Source organism: Varanus komodoensis, unplaced genomic scaffold, assembly GCF_004798865.1.
Source record: "Varanus komodoensis strain SLA01 unplaced genomic scaffold, ASM479886v1 scaffold25, whole genome shotgun sequence".
Classification (NCBI taxonomy): Eukaryota; Metazoa; Chordata; class Lepidosauria; order Squamata; family Varanidae; genus Varanus; species Varanus komodoensis.
Window position 1 is genome coordinate 9,073,813 of NW_025335661.1, and position 18,495 is coordinate 9,092,307.

At 37.3% G+C, this 18,495-nt stretch overlaps 1 protein-coding gene across 4 annotated transcripts in view; it reads right to left on the reverse strand.

Moving 5' to 3' along the window:
- Positions 1–607: 607 nt before the first annotated feature.
- TRIP12 (thyroid hormone receptor interactor 12) overlaps positions 608–18,495 on the reverse strand; it is a 102,412-nt gene continuing 84,524 nt past the window's right edge. For all 4 annotated transcript variants that reach the window (XM_044432922.1, XM_044432920.1, XM_044432919.1 and 1 more), the window contains 13 exons: positions 18,352–18,479; positions 18,025–18,176; positions 16,411–16,553; positions 15,815–15,971; positions 14,010–14,108; positions 12,363–12,477; positions 11,438–11,592; positions 10,771–10,935; positions 9,764–9,928; positions 7,331–7,444; positions 6,420–6,514; positions 6,156–6,259; positions 608–2,099 (listed from right to left, as the gene is read on the reverse strand). In XM_044432922.1, the coding sequence (XP_044288857.1) occupies positions 1,903–2,099; positions 6,156–6,259; positions 6,420–6,514; positions 7,331–7,444; positions 9,764–9,928; positions 10,771–10,935; positions 11,438–11,592; positions 12,363–12,477; positions 14,010–14,108; positions 15,815–15,971; positions 16,411–16,553; positions 18,025–18,176; positions 18,352–18,479 (1,789 nt within the window). In that variant the 3' untranslated portion in view covers positions 608–1,902. The remainder of the gene's footprint in view (positions 2,100–6,155; positions 6,260–6,419; positions 6,515–7,330; positions 7,445–9,763; positions 9,929–10,770; positions 10,936–11,437; positions 11,593–12,362; positions 12,478–14,009; positions 14,109–15,814; positions 15,972–16,410; positions 16,554–18,024; positions 18,177–18,351; positions 18,480–18,495) is intronic.

Consider the following 18,495-nt stretch of genomic DNA (forward strand, 5'->3'; position numbering starts at 1 on the left):
ATATTTTAATACAAAATATTTTTACATAAGTCAGTCTTTTTAAAATATAGAACCTTAAAAAAAAGAACAAGTTGCTATCAACACACTATAAACACGAGTCTTTGTGCCAAGTTTGATAGCATAATCAGAACAATTTTAAATACCAGTCCATACTTTTAACACTGCCTTTAGGTTTTTAGGAAATACTAGCCATGGTCTGCATGACCAATGTTATGTCCACTGTGAAGCACTTCCATTTCAGTTCTAATCTGACAGACTGCTCAGGGTCTTTGCACAATGATTTCACATTCAGCTTCTCATCACAGTTCAGTGGTGCACAGTATGGCCAGTCCCATTAACTTAAGAGAATGTCAGTTATATGTACTGAAGTACATTGTGTAGTTACAGGTTCTTCGTCTGAAAAGGAAGCTTGCTGAAGTTTAATAATGTTCTACCCTGATCATCCAACCAAATTTAACAGCACTCAAGGGTTTATTTTGATTTCTCAAAGTTGAATAAAGTAATCTGTCAGATTTTCATTAAGAGATGAACTGTAAAGCATGTACATCTCAGGAATGTTTTAGAATAGTCTATTTTTTAACTCATATGAAAATAAAAGAATACCAGATCTTGCAAAGTCTTGTTTTAATGGTAAATCATCCATAACAAGGTGGCTAGTTAGCCAAGAAGATTTAAGATGATTTACTTGCATTGGAATAATTTACACAATTGAACTTATGCATACAGTACAGAACTATGAACAAAAGGGTGAAGCAAACTTTATTTATATTCAGGTAAAAACATTAACCTGATGAAGTAAATTATTGCAGATTTGAGAAATCAGCACATAAAACAATTGGACAGAACATTACACGTGCTTTATCTGTGTCGAAAGAAATGCTGAACTCTTTTGATCCACACCAGTGCCGGGGGGGGCAAGGTGCTCGGAAGGGCAAAGGGAAGGGAGGAAGAAATACAGGAAAAAACCCCATGAACTTAAAATCAAGGAAAAAAGGACTGAACAGGGAAGGAAAATACTAATCTGACTTTATAAAAAACTTTACATCAATTCAAAATGCTCTGGCCACTCCATAAATATTGGCCAGTCCAGTTGTTGAGTTTTTCAACTACACAAAAAGAATCAATTCTTCCTAGCCCCTGGTAAGAGGCTGTTGCCTAAATCACTGTGTGAACAGTTCTAGAGTATCTTCTGGTAAAGAATGTAGCCAATATATCCTACTACTACATTAAAACTAAGCTATAAGAAAGATTCTACCTACTTACAAAGGCGGAATTATTGACAATATATTTAATAAAATTAAATTATTTCTTAATTTGAGTAAACATGGAACAGTAAATTTCCATGTCCAAAATGTAACAATTGTTGTGAGTGGTGCACACAGAGAGCCATGTGGATTGCACATCGGACAATACATGAGGGGAAGGAGGCTGGGGGCAAGTGATGGTACACAGAACTAGTCTACTTAACTCGATGTGCCAATACATGTTTTCAATTTCTGTACTTATGTACAAAGTTGTCTTTGGGAGGAAAAAACTGCAGACTTGGCTAGATGGATACACACAGCCCAGTATTAAACTGCACAGCAACATTTATTGTTCCAGCCTGAAAAAACATCCCTTTTTTAAATTTCACACAGCAAAGCAAGTTAAACTTCACTCATTGATAAATGATAATTTAAAGCAAGAACTTGCTAAAGAAACCTTGTCACAACAACTTTAGGGCCTGATCACTTTTAAGTCCACGGGGCCTTTAATGAATATCAACCTAGTGTCTTTGCTTATAATCTGCAAGCCATTTTCTACAACAAGGCGTAACATTTCCTCGACTCAGATGATACATTTAGAAAAGAATCATGATTCTCTTTTTGCTGTAACAGGCAGGCATTGCATTTTTCATTGCGATCAGGAAAGATGGAATGACTGCTGCCCTTCTCTTGCAGCTATCAAGAGTTTTTCACGCATTATCTCAATACTTGAATAGTCTGGCAACTTGAGATAGTTTACGCAGGTCATAACTGAGGGTAAGAAGTCATCTGGATTTTCTGTAGACTCAAATGTCTTGCGTACAATTGTAAGGGGTGGATTCAAACTTCGAAAGCCTAAAAAGAAGGAAAAATAACATTCACTACAAATTTAATAAAAAGTCTAGCTTTAAGCAATCAATTTTAAGAAAATACTGTGTTTGTTTTACTAACACAGATTAATTCAGCTGTTTAAATTTTAATACCTCCTACCTGTTCACATGTGCAAAATCAGCAGTTCTCACTTTCAGACTTAGAACCAACATTAGAAAAAAAATGTATGTGTAGTTTTGATACCTTCAAATACAATGGGGTTAGTTTTTTTCCTAACATTAGAGAAATGAAGCACAGATGTAGCCTTCATAGTGCCCCTCTTCAGAAGGCCCTCTGGATGTTGCCTTTTTAATATTAAAGGTTCAGCTAGATGCTTGATAATATACAAGAAAAGCAAATGTATCCACGGTGCTGTTACACACAAACTTGCCTATACATCTGATCCTTCCCTCAGTGGCTAAGAACACATAGAAATTTTCTAAATAAATAAATAAACTCTCATCTATTAACAGAGTGACTGCTACAAGTTTGCTATACCTTATGAGTACAGAGGCTTTAGAGAGAGATGTGGGGGTCCTAGCTGAAAAAAAATTCTGGGAAATATTTTTTCTTATCCATCCTGCCCTTTGTCATTTGGGGAATTTTTTTCCTTCAAAAACTGGAAGAAATTTGAAAAATGGATCATAAAATATTTTCTTACAGTTTTGAATAAAATGTTTATGATAATCCTATATTGCAAACCTAACTCTACTCCAAAATATTTTCTAAAAACTGCAATATGAAGACCTTTATGCAAATCTATGTACAGGCTCATACCAGCTCATCTATACTAAAGACAAATAATATAGTACAACTCTTATCTGAAAGAAAAAAGTGCATTTCTGCTACCAGGAGGCACTACCATTTAAACAACAGAAAGAAGGATTTAGTGCTTTCATTTGATGTTTGGTTTTTCCTGATATTCAATTTAGAAGTTAATGGATTTGTGGTTAGGCCCTAGCAGTCTGGGAATCATGGACACTGACAACAGCATCCTTTTATTCCTATAGAAGACTCTAAAGAAGAGGCCTATTACACCAATTGCTCAAAAGGTTCAGGAGAAGAGGAAACACAAATCTAAAGTTTGGGCATTGGAAAAACTTGACTCCTCTTGGCTTCTGTGTCTTTGTGATCCATAGAAGTACAAAGCAGCACAAAGGAGTTGAAAGAAAATATACTTATTTAGTGCAACTTGACTTTATCTGAATTCAGAATACTAAACTATATTTTAGCTGCATTAACTTATCTTCAGTAATTTCTAAGCAAACCAGAGGCAAATATTCACTTATCTGCTGCTCTGTGGCAAAATCACCCCCATCCTTAGTGGTGAGGTAAGGCGTGGGGAACAGGAAAACTGATTAAAATTAATTCAGGATGAAGGGAAGGGTTTCATTCATTATTAAATTTGTACATGCTGTAGCTTACTCTTTACATGTGAACTACTACAATTACTTATCCTACCCTCAGCACAAGGGGTAGCATATGCCAATATTTCCACAAATTATTCTGAGAAAAATGTGTGATTTGGAAATACTAGGGTTTGAATTCAATTGAGTTTTTCTGCTGATGGAAGAAGTTCTGGTGGGTAAACCAAGAGCAGGGGATTCTGACCCCACCATGCACACTCTCTAAAGCAGCTTCAAAGTACTGGAAAATCCTCTAGTGCAAATTTTTGGGTGGCATAAAGAACTATATGGCAAGAGCAAGAGGTCCTGATATGCTTGCATATTTCTGCAGGCTTGAGTCTGGATTTAAAGCCTACCAAATATAATATGTGCAGTATGCATTTCTAAATTACTACTAGGATGATCAAACATTAAGAAGCATCCTGTGTAATTTAAAAAAAAATCCTTCAGGATGCAATCCCATGGAGGTTTAGATAGAAAAAAGCCCTACCATTCCTAGAATTCCCCAGACAGCATGGAGGAATACTAGGAGGGCCCACTGATGATGGAACTATAGGTATCTCTTTTTAGTGTTCTTGATCTCTAAATCCCTTTGCTGCTTCGGTAGCATGACTGCCATAAAGGTTCACCCAATCAAGACTATCGAGGAAGCAAATATTGCAAACAACTGAATACAACAGACTCTCAATAGCTTTTATTTTTAGACAATATGACACTTGAAGATCAGAAATTAACTCTTCAAACAGCAATACAGCCATCCCTGGATTATGAATAACTTCTGTTCCTGAGAAAATGGAAAAAGCCTCTTTTAGAGTCAGAAAAGGAAGAGGTAATAGGAATTGTGCAATGAAAAAGCAATGCTGCTTTTCAGTATTCACAAATGGGCAAATGTGCAGGGAGAAGGAATAAAAAAAACCTTTGTGATAACACTGCCTTATTGATTTACAGACTCACTGAAACAGAGAGAAGAGACAATCTGCAGAATATTACCACTGTAAAATATGTGAAATCCTATTGAGTACTGGAAAGGTGAAGTCTTTGCTTTGCTGATGATGCAAATAAAATGCAAGTGGTATGGGAGATACTAATGGATAAACTGGATGAGTATTACACCAACAAAGCCTCCCACGTAATGAAATGATGAGAGATTTGCAAAAGAATAAATGACGTTATAAAACATATAAAACCTGCTCATATTGTTTCTGCAGTTTTCAAGAGGCAAAAAGAATGCAAAGAAAAGTGACACTGTAGAACTCAGTGGGTGACATTATAATCTCCTTCTTACTAAAAATTAAGGCACACAGTTGATGATTGTCAAGTCCCCAGAAGTGTAAGGAATGTAGTACTTGAAAAGGATGTGTTCCCAATTCAGTGCTGAGCTTCTTGAAGATTGTAGTTAATTTCTTCATCTGTACCAGACAGTACACTTTCTCATCAGGCATTTCTTACCAATGGCTAAAATCAAACTAATTATTTAGGAGACTCTAAATGTGTCTCTATTTACAGGTACAGAAAGAAGCAAAGGGAAAGACTTAATTAAAAATGGAAACAATTTTGCTGCAAGCCAAATCATGTTGTTTTGCACCATTTGGATCCAAGATGCAAAGGGAGAATCTAAGTAACTGTAAAACTGCTACTGTATTTATATAAGCTGCAGCATACCTGATGTTAGAAAGGTACTTGCAGATGTTGCAGAATCTAAAACATCTTCAGCTATTTAATCCATGACTGCAACCTAGGATTCAGTCAGTCATATTCCTTCCACAATATTGTGGCATGGTCTTTGTATGACACAGCCCATGTTTCTTATCTGCTTCATGTGAAAGAAACTTGACTATGTTGGGAAATACTTACACCAAATAAATAAATAAACTGACAGATGACAGGAGAGGAAATCTCATCTCAGTTGAAATATTTAATTTTTAGAAATCTATGAGGATGACATAAGATGGAACAGCAGAAGCTGCTGACAATAAAGTCTCAGAAAATTACACTGATCAGACAAAGCTGCACACAGCAAAAGTAGCATTCGATGACTCCTGGATTTATTTCCTGAGAGTTTTCTATGGCTACTTGATTCTGTAGAATGGAGGAGACTACAGAATAAACAAATTAGTTGTACTATAGTGTGGGTGACATCACTGGTTTTCATGGTTTCAAAGTTTATAGAACTTTTATCTCTTGTTCCCTGTGCCACCCTCAAGGACAAGATTGGGATGCTTGCCTTGAAACATTATCTACTCACCCCAGACAAGTGTAAAGTGTCATTATAATGTTAACACTCTTACATGTGTATATTAGGAAAACAAAGGACACATTTTAGTTTCTTGCACACTAGGCTAAGACTGCAGGCCAATATAAACTTAGCTGGGAATAAAACAGAATAGGCTTTACTTAGATGTAATCCAAGTAGGTTTAGACTATAAATTATTTAAGTTTAGATTATCAAAAACATGGTATAGATTCACAACTCAAAAGGTTATTTATGCCATTCAGTTTACAGCATGATGGAATGCTCATTTTGAAATGAAAGATATGCTAGGATTCAATCTCGACACACAAATGTCTTTCTCAACACACAAATGTAGCTATTAGGTTGGCATGCACTTTCAGTAAATATTATAAAAACACTCACCTCCTACTGGCAGTCTAGGACTACCAGTCACAAACTGAAGAAATAATCTTTGCTGCTCATTATCCAAACTACTGAGAATTTCGAAGAGGAACTTTACAGCACGACTAAAGAAAGCAAAAGAAACACTTAGATTACAGGTCTTTAAAGTGTCCATCCATTAAGGAATAGTCACATTACTATGTTTATATAGCAACAATACAAACAGCTGCTTGATACATTCCACAAATTGTTAATCGCCACCACTTAGCAATGAATTCCTATTACCTGTCATGTGTATAACCATGATCTGGTCTGCAACATTCCATTAACGTCTTAGCGTCCCATGTATCTGTTTTACTACCACACAGCAACTGATCCAGCTATAACAATGTGGAGTGGGAGGAATGGAAGAGAGAAGTGAAGACAATTTAGAAAAAATCATTGTTCTTCCAGAATGATCACATGATTAATGCAGTTCCTTGCAGAGAAGCTCTTAAAGTACCACCAACTAATAAATCTCAGGAGGAATCAGCTTCATACCAACAAATAGTTTTAACTAGCAATTCTAACTTTTGAAAGCCTCCATCTTTTCCACTCAGTTACTGAACTTCTGAATATAAAATGTTATTATTATCTTATTAATTATAAAATTATTATTTAATGTGATCTTATTAAATCTTACTAATTATAAAATGATACCATTTTATATAGTCACATTTTCTTTTTCTTGCTTATCTTTTCTTTCTTTCAATTTTGAACAGTTGTTATTATCATATGTTTTAATGTTTATTATTGAATGTTTTATAGTTGTATTTTACATGATTATTTAACTGTTGTAAGCCTTCCTGAGATTGAGCAAAGGACGGAATAAAAACGTTTTAAATAAATAGATAGATAAAATCTTCAGAAACAAACCATGTGCTACACAATTAATCCTGTAAGAACTACAATCCCCTCCCCAAGCAAGCACTATGGTTCTTTTCCTCAGTGCAAGGCAGTATCTACACAGACTACAAAAATAATACTTGTCTGAAATCTCATTGATCTTCTCAAGACAACAGGAAACATTATTTTTCTGAGGGTGTTGAAAAGCTTTCATTTCAGATACCTATGCCCCCATACTGTTCCTGGCATTCACCACATCTTCATAAAAATAGATGTTATAAAAATTCTGTACCAGGAATAAAGATACTAACCTCCTCAGGATAAAAGTACTGAAGGTGACTGAGGGGGAAGACAGATTCAAATCCATCTCTGAAGGAATCAAATTGTCTGGAAACACCTTCATTTAGTGCCCAGAATATAACTAACTATAAGAGAAGATACACAAAGTTATAAAACTACCACACAATTCAATAATGTACTGGTTAGCAAAACACAAACCTGTAAATTTCAGAGCTGGTACAGGAGAGGGCTATGGATGGTAGAATGGGAAGAACTTAGGGAACTGTAATTAAACCTTTTTCTAAAAATCTGAAATATCAGAAATAAAACTGCAATGCTGACAACAAATATCACATGTTATATGATACAATGTTTTGGGTAAAGGAAACAAAATACAAACCTAATGTAATAATTATAGCCCAAGGAAAAAAAATGTTGAAGAGACGCCTTTTGAGTCAACATCCCCTTTTATCATTCAAGTACTCAAAGTACAAATGTAAGAAAAGGCAACTTGTTCAGGACTGGCTAGTCACTGGGCTGGTCTACATGACACAATAAGCCACACTGAAAGCAAGTCATGATGGCTTGGTTAATGACTGTTTAAGCCACGCTGCTGCTGACTATCAGGTTGCCCACTGACATGCCCATAGTGTGTTCCCCTGCATGTCATCTCACCTGGTCCCAGCACGTATCCCAGGGACCTCTGTGGTACAACTCAGCTATACCCTTGCTATGGTAAGAGTCTTGCCTCCCCCACCACAAGTTTCTTGCCTCACAAAGCACTTACTTACCTTACATTGAAGAAGAGGTGGCTAAGGGTTTTCTTTATTGTCATTTTTAGTACTTAAAAGAAGCTGTGCTTACAGCTCAGGACAAATATTGTTCCTACCACAATTATGTGTGTATGTATGGTTGATTTGCCTCTGGGTCAGCACATGCAGAGCCATCATAATAGGCAACAGGGGGGATTTCACGATGAAGAGGTAGAGGAAGCTTAAATGGCTCCACATCCAAATAGCCACAGGCCTTAACTGGGGCTGTGCTTCCTTATGCAGAGATAAAGTCAACCCACATACACATATAGCAGTTCTGACTTGGCTCACGAAGGGATAAAGTCTATCATCATCAAAGGAAGCACCAATCTGGGAGAAGGGCAGAGGCCACTGTGGAGAGTGGTGAGGGGCTTTTTTGCTGCTATTTTTAGGCATCCCTGTAGCCTTTTCAAATACCTGTACACCTGCCATAGCACTGGCTTTGCATATTACAACAAACTACCCTAACAAGCCAAGAAGCACACATGGGTTTTCATGGTAGCTTGAGTGGTTAATGACCTACACTTAAGCCTTCCCTCCATGTCCTGGTAACACAAAAAGGCACTCTGAAACAAACAAGATTGGAAGTCCATGATGGATTGTCATGTTGTGTGAACCAAGTCATTCAGTGACATAAAACTGGTTTATCAACTCTACTAAAAAGGATGAATGCAAAATCTATTAACTACTGATAGTGTTATGACTATCGAATTAAAAGCCTAGTACCAAAGAGACACCAGTAATAAGTACACATTACTTCAGTTTTTTCTCTCTTTGATACCTTTTTCATATCCATTATTCAAGATACCGGAATACAAAGTAGTCTGTGGTAAGTACTAGTTAGAACGCATATGCTACATATTTGGGTTGTATTTACATTTAATAATTAGCATTTTAGTAAAAATGCTTATGTGGTGTGTCATGCAATTTATGTCCAAGTTACCATGGTTGTATATTCAGTTATAATCAGTGAGGTATTCAGTTATATTCATGGAAGTATGCCTGGTGTAATTGTCATGGTCTTTTCAATGCCAGATGAAAACCTTTTTGTTCACAGTATTTTAAACTGACTTACATTTTTACAATCTAGGCTATTTAAAAGTGATGTTTCATGTTTTTATTGTTATCTAGGTCTATGTTTTTTTTCCTTTGCTGGAAAGAAAAATCTTATGATAATGTGTACAATTAGTGTGTTTTGTACTTTTAACATTCTGCAAGACATCCAGTGGGCATAGGGATGTGCATCAGAGTTGGCCAAACTGCAAACTGAATTGGGCAGATTCAGGAAATATCTAAATCTAAGAGGGTAGCTCCAAAATAGACCAAATCTGAACACCCCCGAAGTTACAGAATTCAAAGGGACATAGAGACACATAAAGTACATCTTCAAAAATCTGTACATTTCTTCCAAGGCTTTCCATACTAGCAAAACATTACGATGGGAAGCAGGGAGAGGGAGGGAGGGGGCTCTAGCTTCTTATCATAGTAAATGGTTTTACCAGAGCTCTGCCATCCCAGAGCTTTGGCAGAAAGATCTTGAACTCATATATCTCAGGATTAAACCAGTGTGCTCTTGGCTAGTTGTCAATCCTAGAAGCAGTCATTATTATTAGTTAACAATAATTAGAAAAAGAATTCAGTGTTGTTACTCACTCTAAGATATTCTTCTAAGTTGTGGATGGTAACAGGTATATCCTTCCCTCCTTTTTTCAACTCTATATTTGGGAATCCTGGTAGTGTGAAATCCAGCCCTAGATCTTCTACTGAACAACCATTCATTGTTAGGGTTTCCAATGCATATTGTAGACTTTCTTTGGTCTAAAGATAAATATAAGCATTAGCAACAACTTGGAGAAAATAGGTTTTGTATTCTAGACTTTAAAAGCAATACTTGATCCCATATATTTTGTATCAATTTAAGCAGTATCAGCTGCCTCAGGTACTCAAGCACAAGTCAAGCTAAAGATAAGGATGAAAAAGAAAGAAAGACGTCTTCAACATTTTAATTTAATCCTAATCATAGGATTCCCATGAATCTAACATTAAATAGTAAGCTACAGTTTACTATTATGAGAAACGAGTCTTTCACACTCTCCCCTCTCATATGGTCTAACTGTGAGAGATTCAGAACTTTCACTTCCATTTTAGATAATCCACAGCTTGCAGTGTTATCTGAACCAGGACATCTGTAGTTAATTTTAGCTATGGTTAATAGAAATAAGCCAACTTCATGAAACTTGCTAAAAAGAGGAGATGGAAGGGCAGAGTATATGGGCCCAAAATTATCTGCAGGATGTTCTGGTGAAGTCAAACCATAGTTTAAGCAGTTTGTGATTCTTGTTGCCTGAACTGGGCCACTGCAATCAACATACATTTTACAAAAAAGGTTTTCACTTCAAGCTGCATAGAGTAAAGCCTAAAGTGTTGACATGCCTGTTGCATGTGACACCATTTCTTTACTGCATACCATTTCAAGTATGTCAAGCAATAGTGAAAACACTCAGTGACAGCATTTTGCAGCCTATTTTTATTGCACGTTTTCAACCTCCATACTATTTAAGCCATGAGTCATGTTAGCTAAGAATTAACTTTTGTCACAAGTCTAACTATCATGGAAACACAGACAGGTTTGGTATTTTCTGTTTGAAAATTATGCCTACCTGTGATTTATCCTGTTCAAGTCTTTTCTTCTGCCTCACAATTTCTTCAAGATGATATACTGATCTGGCTACTACAGGATCGATATTGTATAAGTCATGTGATGTCAGTGAAGTTTCCTGTCGTAGCATCCATTTGTAAAAAGGAAGGCCAAGGGGTAGGTCGACCTAAAAACAAAAGCACAATTTCCCTTTAACTGGAAACAAAACTTATAAAAGTATAGAACTACTACCTCCCACCCAAAGTAACTCCTAGAAAAAAGGCAAAATTTCAGTCATTGTTATGATTAAATCATGAAACACCACTTATACAAATTCCACAGATGACAAGTTTGAGTTTCACAGTTACAACCCTACTCATACTTGCTTGACAATGTGCCATATCAGCCACCTAAATTCAGAATCTGCTAGTTTGGAATAAAATGTTTTTCAGATCTAGAACACAAAGACAGGCTTCTTAAAATTGGGTTTAACAAAAAGACCAAAGAGTTTTGTTCCAGAGGGCAGAATGTGTCTCCAGATACTATTAGGCCTCTAACTCCCATAAACTTAATGCTATGGCCAATGGTAAAGAATAACAGTCATTATAGCCCAGTAACCTAACTGTCACACACACCCCATTCCAGCGTTGTAGAAGTTACTTTAAATTTTAAATCAGTTTCATTCTTACCAATCTAAAATCCATGATTGCTTTTGCCATCAGTTTTCCCAGAAAACGAAATTTCATTTTAACTTTAGCAATATGAGCAGGTTTAGCTGTTCTGCCAAAGGGAAGTGCAAATAGGCCTTGAAGATTATGAATATATTTGGTCCCTTCTTGGCTTCCTATTTTGAAAATAAACACAAACTGGTATGCATAGAGTAAAACTATTTACATCAAATCTCAAGACTGTTACTCAAAACTAACAATAGCAAGCTTTTAAACAGCAGGTAAATTGATATATTTAGAAATGAAAATAGATACTTAACAAAATGTAAGGGAAGAAACACTATTATCTTGCTTCTGGCTGAGCAAAAGGCTAATGTAGTGCCATAGTAAGTACATTCCATTTGCAGTATTTACATTTCTGTTCCAACTATGCCTTATGGAACTTCTTTAAAGCATCTATGGCTCTAACAGACCTCTGTATCATTTACAATATCAATTCCTTTGAGAGTACACTATTAACTTTGAAAACTGTACCCTATAAAAATATGGAGAAGATAGTGGGAAATAATCCAGAAAGCTCTCATCAGGAGAAACCTCTCTCACCAGAGGGGGCGCACAAGCACCCTTAAAGTGTTGCTATTGGCAGGTGGGAGCATACAAGCACCTTTAAAATCCCAACTCCTTCTGTAGATAACCATAGGATGTAAAGCTAACATTGGTGATATTCCCACTTGGTGTGCTGGAGTGGGACCAATGGGAAGTCAGAGGCAGCTTGGGATCAGCTGGATCCAGAGTCCCTCTGTTTCCCCAAAGGGCCTTAATACTGGCTGTGAAAAGCTACAAATTTTGTTTAAAAATGGCCTGTATGAGCAGGCTAGACTCTGGAAGTGGTGGAAAATCTGCCACATTGCTCCCACCTGGCCCCTGTGATTACTCTCTTAGTTACCTTTAGGATTGGCAAGAGTAACTTCTTCACCCCTCCAGAGGCCCAAGTCTGCTCTCTGTAGTTCCTGAGATACAAGTGCATAAAACTCCAGTGTAGGTCCTAAACCTGTGCCAACCTTTTAAGAGAAGAACAATGGCTTAACACTTACATATGAGCTCCGCAAGAAATCTAAATACATTTTCTGCAACAGAAAATACTAAAAATGGAAATCCAAGAACCAAGTTAGGAATTATTTAATTGGCAGAAAGATAACATCCTTTTTACAAATGGATGTTTCTGTACATTAAAATCTATACTCTTCAACCAATTTGTTTACTTTTGAGTGACGAGGGGAAAAAAATTTGCATACATTGGTAGTAGGAAGGTAAATCTCCAGATGCATGGGACTTCAACTCCCAGGAGCCCCTGACAGCATGGGCAAAAGTCAGGACCACTACAAGTTAGAGTCCAACACATCTGAAGATCTACATTTTGCCACCCATTTTAGAGGATCCAGGAGTAATACTTTTGAAGAAGGAGCAGCAATAGAAAAGTAGCACCACTTGCACTGTGCTAGGAAAAAGTTTGTTGTATGCCAAAGGATAGGAAGTTTTGTTTCCACATACTATAGTGTGAGAGAACAAAGATGCCACCCTGCACCCTTAACCAAATATCAGTTTAGATCCTACTTTGAAAGCAATGGTTTGTGGGCATTATTTTTCAATATGTTATAGAAGTTGCCAACATACCCTAGGAACTTGAAGTGCAAGTTGCAAATAATCATAAGAACAGAAGAATGCAAGAAAAACAAAGAATTAGGGCAATGGTCCATCTAGTCCAGTGCTCTGTTCACATGGTGGCAAACCAGCTGCCTACAGGAACTCACATGCAGGATGGGTATAAGAATTCCACTCGCTCAAGTTCCTCAGCAAAGAGTGTACACAGGCATATTGCTTCTGATAAGGAAGTTAGCACATAGCCAGCAAGGCTAGTAGCCATTGATAGCTCCTCCACCAGGAATTTGTCTAGTCCCCTTTTAAAGTCATACAAATTGATGGCCATAAATACTTCCTGTGGCAGTAAATTCCATAGTTTAACTATGTGTTGTGAGAAGATGTACTTCCTCTTTTCTTTCCTGAAACTCTCACCAGTCAGTTTTATGGGATGACCTCAGTTTTTAGTATTATAAGAGAGGGAGAAAAATCTCTCCAAGCATGTGTAATTTTAAACACTTCTATCATGTCTCCTCTTACCTTTCTTCTACGCTAAACAAGCCCAATTGTTGTGACTCATTTTAATATGGGAGTTGCTCCAATCCCTTCATCATTTAGTTGCCCTTTGTTGCATTTTCTCCAACTCAATAAAGTTCTTTTTCAGGTGCAGTGACCAGTACTGTACACAATATTCAAAGTATGCTTGTACTAAAAATTTGCACTAAAAATAAGGGGAGTACGACCTTGGCAATTCTATTTTCAGTTTCTTTCCTAACTGTGTCTAGCATGAAGTTTGCCCAGCAGCTGTGCACTGGGTGGACTTTTCACTGCGCTGTAACCACAACCTCAAGATTAGTCACTGCTAGCTCAGATCCCATCAGTCTACCTTTTAAGTTGGAACTAGAAGATAAATTATTACCACATACAAAGATGGTCAGCCACAGTAATTACTTACTTCATTCTCATACTGGATTTCTAACATAGCTCTTGAACTACCCAGATCTTGCATCACTGATTCAGCTTGTTTCAACAGTTCTTCTCTGTTTACAGTGCGCTGTGTATCAAATAAAACTTATTACCATTGGTCTTCACACCCCAATTCTGGTATTAAAAGCAAAGGCCACAGACAGCAGCAAAAACCTGGAAAGGCTAATAACTAAAGGTAAAGGTTTCCCCTTGACATGCCTGACTCTAGGGGTGGTGCTCATCTCCGTTTCCTAGCCGAGGGAGCCAGCGTTTGTCTGCAGACAGTCTCCGTGGTCATGTGGCCAGCATGACTAAACACCGAAGTGCACGGAATGCTGTTACCTGCCAACCGAAATGGTACCTTTTTATCTACTTGCATTTGCATGCTTTCGAACTGCAAGGTTGGCAGGAGCTGGGACGGAGCAACGGGAACTCACTCCATTGTGCAGATTCGAACCAGCGACCTTTCGATCAACCAGCCCAGCAGCACAGCGGTTTAAACCACTGCGCCACCTGCAGTCCCAGGCTAATAACTACTCAACCTTAAATGTGATATAGCGTACTACATGTATTCAGTATTAATGCATTTACCTATAGAAGAGTTTGGAGTAACTGCTGCAACCAAAATCAGCACCAAAACATAGCCAAATTTTGGTATTAGAGCAGCATCAAAAATGACAATTGAAGACACCATTAAAGACAAACTGCGCTCCCAGTGCAAGGAAAATCTCTGTATTAAATAAAGAACACTTCAGTATTCAGTGCTAGATTTTCAAGCTATCTTCACCTTTAAAACAAAGTCTTCACTGTTCAGTTAAGTAGTGTACATGGTCGAAGTTCCCTAAGTTTGGCTGTAGATAAACACTCTAAATATATTACAATGAATCCCTTTAGAAAGAAGATCATTATTCTCAATCCATATGCACTGTCCAGTTACTGTTTATTTCAAACTAAAAATGCTTAGCATGTTAAGAAGTCATTGTAAAATACAGATCAAGTGTCAGAGAACGCCAAATACTTTAGTGTACATAAAATAGTACTAGTTAGCACCATTTGTGCACTATGGCAGCTACAGAAAGGCTTCATAACATCACTCAATTCAAATTAAAGACACAGCTACACTTGGGATTTTTATTAATTGTAACAAGGTAGGCAAACTGTAGCCTTCTTAAAGTTCTGGCCTATTGCACCCCTCCTCCATCCACCATGTTTTCTAGAACTGATGGGAGGGGTAGACTAAAACATCTAGCGTTCATAGGCTGCCCATCCCTGCTTAATAGGCAGCTCGAAAATTTAAAATGAAGAATTGCAGACTTAAGGAACTTACAAATTAATACAGAATTCTATTCAAGACAAGATCTTGGGAGAGCTGCTTAGAAAGCAATCCTATACTCTTAGACAGCACCTGTGGTGCCATTAGATACTGTACTGGATCTTCTCCTTCATGTCCATAGACAGAGCTATGAGCACAAAGAAGATGTAACTGTGACCTCATAAGAGAAGTCAAAGAGAAACAAAAGGGAACATGCTGCTGGGAAGGGAGGGGTTGGCATATGCAGAACCCCATGGCCTCTCCAGTCTCCTGCTTGTGCTCCAAAAGGTAAGTGAGCTAGATGGGCTTAAAGGCCCAGGCAGCTGCTTTTTTTCAATTTATATGGAGACCTACTCTTATGGCTAGGGCATAGGAAAGTCAGAGGGCTCTGCAGTGAGCCCTCTGTTGACTGAATGCCAAACCCCAAGGACTGTACTCTAAGTGAGACCATTCTTCCCTCCCACCCACCCCAATACATTTACCTTCTTTCTATCCAGTCGTGGTGCCACTCTGCTATCCTGAGAATCTGACTGGTTGATTTCTGGATTGGTGTCCAGAAGTCTCTGCATGGCTCGGTCCCGATCAAAAGCAGTTACATAAAATAGCATTTGCCGTGTATCAAACGGAAAGAAAAAGGGACTGTGAGAAAGAAAGATAAGCTTTAATCAGAAAGTTTCTTATTTCAGTGTCAAGTCAGGCTGAATGTAACAAGAAGTGAAATTATGACACTGAAGCCTTTTTATGGCAGTCTCCAGTGTATCCAAACCCCCTTAAACTTGATTGAGGAGGTTCAAGTGCCCTGCACAGGTAAAAGTTTGTGGCATCCTTGCCTCGTTTTCTGGCAAGAGACATTTGACTATCTTGAAGTATATATTCATATCTAAAGCTGAAATCTGTATTTTAGATTATACAATCTTATATAATTTGTACTATCTTCCATTTAATTTCCTCAATATGAAGCTTCAGGTATCTGTATTATCTTCCTCCCAGTCTTCATTCCTTTATATAACTGAAGCCTTAAAACAAGAAGGAATTTATACAGCCCTACAAAGGTTCACAGTCAAGTCAAATTTCATACCATGATTTTCCAAGCTCTGTCAGCCATGTTGGTATATTTCCTGTCATTATCACCAAAGGATCTTGAAGCTGTCTGTTAGCTTTTGCTGTTAGTTTACTGTTGATAAATTCTGAAGTTGGAATAATCTCTTTACAGCTTGCATTCTATAATATCAAAAAGAGAAGTTGTTACTGTTTACAAGAATTCAACCTCAGTTAAGACTTTTATCATTTTTCACAAAACGTAGGAATGATTTATGAATGCAGTATTTTCCTCCTGATTTGATATAGCTCCCTGCAAACAAACTATAGCTTACAAGATCAGGAACTAGCCAAGGGAATTCATGCTTCTTCACTCTTCCTCCGCCTCTCCAATTTATTTGACCACTTTCCCCACCCAGCATTAATCATGGTCAACCCAAAAGATTGTCCTTCACACTGCAATATTGAAACTATGGATTTGCAAACTTTTACAAGGGAATTACAGTTTGTGTTACATATAAAACAATATGAAACTATAGTTAATGTTGAGAAAGAAAGAGAAGGGAATGAAGAATCCTGTTCATGTCCTAGAAAACCTGCCAACAAAGAAGATAGAGTTAGGCTATGTAGACCAGCTGTCAACCACTATACGTGATCAAGTCTGTGGACATAACACATATATGGTGCATGGAGGAGAGGAGCAAGGCATGTAACTACCAGTGAATCAAGGTTCTATGAGCTGAAATGATTTTGAGCTGAGATACCAGACATTGCACTGAAGTTGTCACCCTGAGGAATACAGCAACATTATGCAAATTGGGGTAGGTAATGCAATGTTCACGGGTACCAATGTGACCTGGACACTGTACCTGACACCTACTAAAGTACCCTTCCTTTTTACTGTTATAATATACATTCACCTGAAGGAACAATGAAAAGCTACTAAAAGTCAGCAAGTAAGAACTGTAGATGTTCTTTTTGGTTCATGAAAATGAAGCTTAGGCATAATTGGTATATCACTGACAGATTAGTAAACATTGAATATTGTAATAAGATCTAGTGATGGCTAATAATTAAGAGTTCATAAAAGCTCTATTACCTATGATATACCTAAACAGAATCTCCATATTCCAGAGCAATATACCATTGAATACCAGCTGTTAAAAGTAAGTCACAGGGGAAGCCTGTTGCCATTACCCTTGCTTGGGGGCTTTCAGGAAACTACTGTTGGAAACAAGGTGTTAAAATGGATGGTTCTTTATACTGATCTACTGGAACTGAAGATTGTAAGAGAGGCATGTCAGCCTATAATATTAAATCTAATGATCTGTAACATTTGGAGCAGTGTTTATACTTCAGTTGCTGAATCACTAAACAACTAAGGAGGACAACGTCCAGGGACCCCTTGATTTTCTGTTAACAGTACTCTTTACTACTGTTTATGCCCAAGCTGTTTATGAAGAAACGCTAATACTAGCAATTCTGATAATAGTCTCAAACATGAAATTAAATTTCAGAACTGAACTTTAGAGAAGTAATAGTTAAATGAGTTTAAAGTAGATCATAATTCATCCTGTCTCAATAGGAGGGTTTTAAAGAAAGCTAAACCAAAATGGATCAGATACGTTTTTAATGCAACAACATGCATACTCACATCATACAGGTAATACCAATAACGACTAATAGCATGTAAAACTCTCAGAAGAATGACAACATCTAATGAAGGATCCTCAAAGGTTATATTTTCAGGTGGTGAAGATATAAGATAAGCTTCCAACGGATTTGAGACCAGGGGGCACACACCATCTAAAAAAGACAGATTCTTTTGATCAATGGAAACATGAGCTAAGGCATTTTCATTTTATTAATTTTACATCATGCTAGTTCAGAGACAGGATGTCAATTAAATTGTAAGTGAAGTAATGTATTTCAAAAATTATGTAATCTTTGCTCTATGCTTGTAGATGACCAAAATGCTTACCATGCCATAATTCATCGTGCTTTTTTGCATTTCTAGGGGATGTTTTTGTAGGAGCAGTTTGTGCCCTTCCTCTTTTACCACCAACACAGTCTTTATTGCTATCTTCATCCTCTCGCACTGGCTTGTACCTAAAAAGAAGTATCT